The sequence below is a fragment of the Oncorhynchus masou genome, chromosome 7 (assembly GCF_036934945.1).
Source record: "Oncorhynchus masou masou isolate Uvic2021 chromosome 7, UVic_Omas_1.1, whole genome shotgun sequence".
Lineage (NCBI taxonomy): Eukaryota > Metazoa > Chordata > Actinopteri > Salmoniformes > Salmonidae > Oncorhynchus > Oncorhynchus masou.
In genome coordinates this window covers 5,829,374-5,837,533 of record NC_088218.1, presented here as the reverse complement: position 1 = coordinate 5,837,533, position 8,160 = coordinate 5,829,374, and the positions used below count along the sequence as shown (strand labels likewise).

Sequence of the window (8,160 nt, the reverse complement as noted above, 5' to 3'; positions counted from 1 at the left end):
TATACCATAGTGAAGTGGTAGAGTATATAGTATACCATAGTGAAGTGGTAGAGTATATAGTATACCATAGTGAAGTGGTAGAGTATATAGTATATCATAGTGAAGTGGTAGAGTATATAGTATATATTATAGTGAAGTGGTAGAGTATATAGTATACCATAGTGAAGTGGTAGAGTATATAGTATACCATAGTGAAGTGGTAGAGTATATAGTATATTATAGTGAAGTGGTAGAGTATATAGTATACCATAGTGAAGTGGTAGAGTATATAGTATATTATAGTGAAGTGTATATAGTAGAGTAGAGTATATAGTATACCATAGTGAAGTGGTAGAGTATATAGTATACCATAGTGAAGTGGTAGAGTATATAGTATATTATAGTGAAGTGGTAGAGTATATAGTATACCATAGTGAAGTGGTAGAGTATATAGTATACCATAGTGAAGTGGTAGAGTATATAGTATATTATAGTGAAGTGGTAGAGTATATAGTATACCATAGTGAAGTGGTAGAGTATATAGTATATCATAGTGAAGTGGTAGAGTATATAGTATACCATAGTGAAGTGGTAGAGTATATAGTATATCATAGTGAAGTGGTAGAGTATATAGTATACCATAGTGAAGTGGTAGAGCCTGACAGTAGGCTCCATCCCCTAACCATTGTTGTATCTCTCCCTCCAGTTCAGGAGAGCCTTCCTCCAGTGCTCTATAAGGAGACAGTATTTACTCTGTTGGCCTGGTTACAGCAGTGTGAGGTATATCATAGTGAAGTGGCTAGCCATCCCCTCTACAGCCGTCACTGAATACCCTACCATGGAGGGGAGACTGAAGGATGTCAAGGTACTGAACTGCTCTGGATGTCTGGTTGGCTGTGTGTCTGGCAGACTGGTTGGGTGGGAGTCTGCTGGATGTCTATTTGTGGTGGTAGAGTATATGTATCTGGCTGAACTGGTTGGCTGTGTGTCTGGCTGACTGGTTGGGTGGGAGGCTGGATGTCTGGTTGGGTGTGTGTCTGGCTGACTGGTTGTGTGTGTCTGGCTGACTGGTTGGCTGTGTGTCTGGCTGACTGGTTGGCTGTGTGTCTGGCTGACTGGTTGGGTGGGAGGCTGGATGTCTGGGTTGGGTGTGTGTCTGGCTGACTGGTTGGCTGTGTGTCTGGCTGACTGGTTGGGTGCGTATCTGGTTGGCTGTGTGTCTGGAGACTGGTTGGGTATATTATGTGAAGTGCTGGATGTCTGGTTGGCTGTGTGTCTGGCTGACTGGTTGGCTGTGTGTCTGGCTGACTGGTTGGGTGGGAGGCTGGATGTCTGTTTGGGTGTGTGTCTGGCTGACTGGTTGTGTGTGTCTGGCTGACTGGTTGGCTGTGTGTCTGGCTGACTGGTTGGCTGTGTGTCTGGCTGACTGGTTGGGTGGGAGGCTGGATGTCTGGTTGGGTGTGTGTCTGGCTGACTGGTTGGGTGTGTATCTGGTTGGCTGTGTGTCTGGCTGACTGGTTGGGTGGGAGGCTGGATGTCTGGTTGGGTGTGTGTCTGGCTGACTGGTTGGGTGTGTGTCTGGTTGGCTGTGTGTCTGGCTGACTGGTTGGGTGGGAGGCTGGATGTCTGGTTGGGTGTGTGTCTGGCTGACTGGTTGGGTGTGTATCTGGCTGACTGGTTGGGTGGGAGGCTGGATGTCTGGTTGGCTGTGTGTCTGGATGACTGGTTGGGTGTGTGTCTGGCTGACTGGTTGGCTGTGTGTCTGGCTGAATGGTTGGCTGTGTGTCTGGCTGACTGGTTGGGTGTGTGTCTGGCTGACTGGTTGGCTGTGTGTCTGGCTGACTGGTTGGCTGTGTGTCTGGCTGACTGGTTGGGTGTGTGTCTGGATGACTGGTTGGGTGTGTGTCTGGCTGACTGGTTGGGTGTGTCTGGATGACTGGTTGGTGTGTGTCTGGCTGACTGGTTGGGTGTGTCTGGATGACTGGTTGGGTGTGTGTCTGGCTGACTGGTTGGGTGTGTGTCTGGATGACTGGTTGGGTGTGTGTCTGGCTGACTGGTTGGGTGTGTGTCTGGATGACTGGTTGGGTGTGTGTCTGGCTGACTGGTTGGGTGTGTGTCTGGATGACTGGTTGGGTGTGTGTCTGGATGACTGGTTGGGTGTGTGTCTGGATGACTGGTTGGGTGTGTGTCTGGCTGACTGGTTGGCTGTGTGTCTGGCTGACTGGTTGGGTGTGTGTCTGGATGACTGGTTGGGTGTGTGTCTGGCTGACTGGTTGGGTGTGTGTCTGGATGACTGGTTGGCTGTGTGTCTGGCTGAATGGTTGGCTGTGTGTCTGGCTGACTGGTTGGGTGTGTGTCTGGATGACTGGTTGGGTGTGTGTCTGGATGACTGATTGGGTGTGTGTCTGGATGACTGGTTGGGTGTGTGTCTGACTGTTTTATTATGAGGATTCTGCCACAAAACACCCGGAACAATTTCTGCTTTCACACTGTTAATGCAGCCTAGTTGAACAGCCCGCGTACTGAATCAACGTATTAAGAGTCAAGACAAGACCAGAAACAAGAAGCTGCTTCACATGATGATCTAGTTCAGTGATAGTGCAGTAACCCTTGATGAGGAGATGCCAGCAGGGCTGCCAGGATAAATAGTTGTTCTCTCTACTGCTTTACATTCAGAGAGCACTAACAGAGCAGAGCAGCGCCTCACTGCAATTATGAGAAATGGAGAAATGTTATTGACGACAGAGGAAAACCCAGAGGATCAAATCAGTGTGTTTTTCCATCTCTCTATCTATGGATGTGCCAGGGTTACTGCCACACAGTACGGACTAAAGCTGTGTCCCAAATGGCACCCTGTTCCCTATGTAATGCACTACTTTTGACCAGATGTAGGTTCTGGTCAAAATTAGTGCACTTCATAAGGATTAGAGTTCCATTTGGGACACACTGAAGACTCATTTCACCTTGTTATTGTGACAAAATGAATCACCCCGTAAAAACACTAAGACTTTTTATGGCCTTGTTGTTGTTTTTATTAAGTTCTGGTGCTAAATGGATGTTCTCTGAGACTTTAAATCCAAGGTCAGATCAGTTTAACCTGAGATACAGTGGCTTACAGTCACCTCCTTGTATTTTGTTGCCTTACAACCTGGAATTAAAATTGATTTCTTGGGGGGTTGTATAATTTGATTTACACAACATCCCTACCACTTTGAAGATGCAAAATATTTTTTATTGTGAAACAAACAAGAAAAAATACAAATAAAACAGAAAACTTGAGCATGTATAATTATTCCCCCCCCCCTTCCCCCCCAAAGTCAATACTGTGTAGAGCCACCTTTAGCAGCAATTACAGCTGCATATCTCTTGGGGTATGTTTCCCCTTAAACCACTCGAGTGTTGCTTTAGCAGTATGCTTAGGGTCATTGTCCTGCTGGAAGGTGAACCTCCGTCCCAGTCTCAAATCTCTGGAAGACTGAAACAGGTTTCCCTCAAGAATTTCCCTGTATTTAGCACCATCCATCATTCCTTCAATTCTGACCAGTTTCCCAGTCCCTGCTGATGAAAGACATCCCCACAGCATGATGCTGCCACCACCATGCTTCACTGTGGGGATGGTATTCTCGGGGTGATGGGAGGTGTTGGGTTTGCGCCAGACATAGCATTTTCCTTGATGGTCAAAAAGCTCAATTTTAGACTCATCTGAGTACCTTCTTCCATATGTTTGGGGAGTCTCCCACATGCCTTCTGGTGAACCCCAAACATGTTTGCTTATTTTTTTTTCTGGCCACTCTTCCGTAAAACCCAGCTCTGTAGAGTGTTTGGCTTAAAATGGTCCTATGGACAGATACTCCAATCTTCACTTTGGAGCTTTGCAGCTCCTTCTGGGTTATCTTTGGTCTCTTTGTTGCCTCTTTGACTAATGCCATTGCCTGGTCTGTGAGTTTTGGTGGGCGGCCCTCTCTTGGTAGGTTTGTTGTTGTGCCATATTCTTTACATTTTTTAATAATGGATTTAATGGTGTCCAGTGGGATGTTCAAAGTTTCTGATATTTTTTTTATAACCCAACCCTGATCTGTACTTCTCCACAACTTTGTCCCTGACCTGTGGAGAGCTCCTTGGTCTTCATGGTGCCGCTTGCTTGGTGGTGCCCCTTGCTTAGTGGTGTTGCAGACTCTGGGGCCTTTCAGGACAGGTGTATATATACTGAGATCATGTGACAGATCATGTGACAATTAGATTGCACACAGGTGGACTTGAACTAATTATGTGGCTTCTGAAGGTAATTGGTTGAACCAGATCTTATTTAGGGGCTTCATAGCAAAGGGGTGAATACATGTGCACCACTTTTCCTTTTTCCTATATTTTAGAATTTTTAAGTAATTTTTTCACCAATTTGGACTATTTTGTGTATGTCCGTTAGATGAAATCCAAATAAAAATAAATTTAAATTACAGGTTGTAATGCAACAAAATAGGAAAAATGCCAAGGGGGATGAATACTTTTGCAAGGCACTGTAGGTACAGTAGGATGTTCTACCTCACAGGGCATCAGGGTTGAATCATTGTTAGGATGTTTTACCTCACAGGGCAGCAGGGTGGAATCTTAGTTAGGATGTTCTACCTCACAGGGCAGCAGGGTGGAATCTTAGTTAGGATGTTCTACCTCACAGGGCAGCAGGGTGGAATCTTAGTTAGGATGTTCTACCTCACAGGGCAGCAGGTTGGAATCTTAGTTAGGATGTTCTACCTCACAGGGCAGCAGGGTGGAATCTTAGTTAGGATGTTCTACCTCACAGGGCAGCAGGATGGAATCTTAGTTAGGATGTTCTACCTCACAGGGCAGCAGGGTGGAATCTTAGTTAGGATGTTCTACCTCACAGGGCAGCAGGGTGGAATCTTAGTTAGGATGTTCTACCTCACAGGGCAGCAGGGTGGAATCTTAGTTAGGATGTTCTACCTCACAGGGCAGCAGGATGGAATCTTAGTTAGGATGTTCTACCTCACAGGGCAGCAGGGTGGAATCTTAGTTAGGATGTTCTACCTCACAGGGCAGCAGGGTGGCTTAGCAGGATGTTCTACCTCACAGGGGAGGATGGAATCTTAGTTAGGATGTTCTACCTCACAGGGCAGCAGGGTGGAATCTTAGTTAGGATGTTCTACCTCACAGGGCAGCAGGTGGAATCTTAGTTAGGATGTTCTACCTCACAGGGCAGCAGGGTGGAATCTTAGTTAGGATGTTCTACCTCACAGGGCAGCAGGGTGGAATCTTAGTTAGGATGTTTTCCTCACAGGGCAGCAGGGTGGAATCTTAGTTAGGATGTTCTACCTCACAGGCAGCAGGGTGGAATCTTAGTTAGGATGAACATCAGCAGGGTGGAATCTTAGTTAGGATGTTCTACCTCACAGGGCAAATGGAATTATAATCGTTACGATACATTTTTTCTAAGCTTGTCCTCAGTTACTGTTCTTGGATATTATAATAAACATAATATCAATATGTTCTCATTACGATGGACATAAAGGCGCTCACGCAGGATGGAATCAATACTAAACAACTTAGGATCCCTCCCGGAGAGAAAATGTCTATAGGCCCATTCGTTGATGTCTCTGTCTGCTTCTAGACATCTTAGTTAGGATTTTAAACTTCAGGTCTTAACCACACAGACCCAGAGCGGCTACCTACCACCACTGGCAATGATGACTGTCAGAAACCTGGAGATGAACACCTGTCTCTTCTCGCTGCCCTGTGATTCTCCTGGAGACATTTACCCTGAGGCCGATAATCTCATAGCTTCATTAGGGAGCCCTAGTATTGACCCAACAGGATGGAGAGGGAGGGAGCAGGATACTGCCCCTTATTGGCTAAACAGTCAAACTAATGTTGTGTGTGTGTGTTTTGTTTGAGCATTGATTGTTTTCTACATCATCACACATAGTATGAATAATAATGTTATCTAGTGTTTGTTTGTTAAAGGGTAAATCCACTCTCTCAAGTTGTCATGATTTTCTAGCCTACTTGTCTTGGCTGATTCCCAGACAGTTCTAACGTACATATTTTGATTATTCATCTGTCTTCATCAGCCTCTCAGTGCTACCATTAACCTGGTAACCTGGTAACCTGGTTGCCCATTAACCTGGTAACCATAATAGCCCATTAACCTGGTAGCCCATTAACCTGGTAGCCAACACTAAACTTTCTGTGCTCTAGACAAAAGTCCTTAATAAAAAAGCCCCATATCTACAATTGAAACCTGGAGATGAGGCCCTGTGATTCTCCCTAGACAGAGAGGGCAGAGGGGATGGAGAGGGAGGAGGTCACCAGGCTAAACAGTCAAACTAATGTTGTGTGTGTGTGTTTTGTTTGAGCATTGATTGTTTTCACATCATAGACAGAGAATAATAATGGGCAGAGGGGTTAGGGGTCACCATGGCCCTTCTTCCCTAGACAGACGTACATATTTTGATTATTCATCTGTCTTCATCAGAGGGGCTAACCTGGTAACCTGGTAACCTGGTACCAGGCCTGGCCCTAGTAACTGGTAGCCCATTAACCTGGTAGCCAGAGGGGCTAGGGGTCAATTGACCAGGCCCTTCTCCCTAGACAGAGAGGGCAGAGGGGCTAGAGGTCACCAGGCACTTCTCCCTAGACAGAGAGGGCAGAGGGGCTAGGGGTCACCAGGCCTGCCCTAGACAGAGAGGGCAGAGGGGCTAGGGGTCACAAGGCACTTCTCCCTAGACAGAGAGGGCAGAGGGGCTAGGTTTCACCAGGCCTGCTCTAGACAGAGAGGGCAGAGGTCTAGGGGTCACCAGGCACTTCTCCTAGACAGAGAGGGCAGAGGGGCTAGGGGTCACCAGGCCTGCTCTAGACAGAGAGGGCAGAGGAGCTAGGGGTCACCAGGCACTTCTCCCTAGAGAGGGCAGAGGAGGGCTAGGGGTCACCAGGCACTGCTCTAGACAGAGAGGGCAGAGGAGCTAGGGGTCACCAGGCCCTTCTCCCTAGACAGAGAGGGCAGAGGGGCTAGGGGTCACCAGGCCTGCTCTAGACAGAGAGGGCAGAGGAGCTAGGGGTCACCACTAGACAGAGAGGGCAGAGGGGCTAGGGGTCACCAGGCACTTCTCTCTAGACAGAGAGGGCAGAGGGGCTAGGGGTCACCAGGCACTTCTCCCTAGACAGAGAGGGCAGAGGGGCTAGGTTTCACCAGGCCTTCTCTAGACAGAGAGGGCAGAGGGGCTAGGGGTCCAATTTGGACTTCAGATATAGTCCTCGAAGCTACTCTTCAGCTGCCTCTGGTTTGCATGAACCTCCATGGACCAAAAATGAAAGAAAAAAAACATGGGGGGATTTCTTTCTGTGCCCCCCCCAATAAAACTAATATATTCATCTTCCCTTCAGTGCCCCCTCTGGGTGGCTAGCGTCCATGGAATTAAATTAACTATCCTGCTAAAAAGTCCTCATATGGCCAAATCATAACTAACATTTTTGCTTAATCATACATTGATATCAATAAGAGACTTCAGTGAAAATGTGAAAGTTGTGGATTCACCCTGTATTGAGTACAACCATCTCCATGTCCTTCCCCACAGGTAATGCAGGTTGCGCTTGCAGAGCACCAGAGTGAGGTGGACTACCTGACGGCTACAGTGGACCAGGTGTTTCAGAAGGCCCCTCCTGAGATCAGCCACAAGTACAGGGCAGAGATGGACAGCATCATGACTCGCTGGAGACGCCTGTCTTCAACGCTGGGGGAACAGGCGACCAAGATAACAGAGCTTATGGCTAAATTACTGCAGTTCCAGGTACTGGGGGGGGGGGGTTGTAGGGTGGTGGGGGTGTGCTGAGAGAGGGAGCGAGAGAGAGTAGAAAGAGAGCGAAATAGAGGGAGAGAGTAGAATGAGGGAGAGGGAAATAGAGAGGGAAAGGAAGAGAGGGCAGGAGAGAGGGAGACAGATGAAGAGATAGAGACAGAGATGAAGAGATAGAGACAGAGATGAAGAGATAGAGACAGAGATGAGGAGATAGAGACAGAGATGAAGAGACAGAGATGAAGAGACAGAGATGAAGAGACAGAGATGAGGAGATAGAGACAGAGATGAGGAGATAGAGACAGAGATGAGGAGATAGAGACAGAGATGAAGAGACAGAGATGAGGAGATAGAGACAGAGATGAGATGAGGAGAT

The 8,160-nt window shown here is 47.2% G+C and overlaps 1 protein-coding gene across 1 annotated transcript in view; it reads left to right on the top strand.

Moving 5' to 3' along the window:
- Positions 1 to 684: 684 nt before the first annotated feature.
- LOC135542929 (dystrophin-like) overlaps positions 685 to 8,160 on the top strand; it is a gene marked incomplete at its 5' end in the record, with an annotated part of 841,859 nt that continues 834,383 nt past the window's right edge. The window contains 3 exon segments of the mRNA XM_064970064.1: positions 685 to 777; positions 779 to 844; positions 7,566 to 7,778. Of these exon segments, the coding sequence (XP_064826136.1) occupies positions 685 to 777; positions 779 to 844; positions 7,566 to 7,778 (372 nt within the window).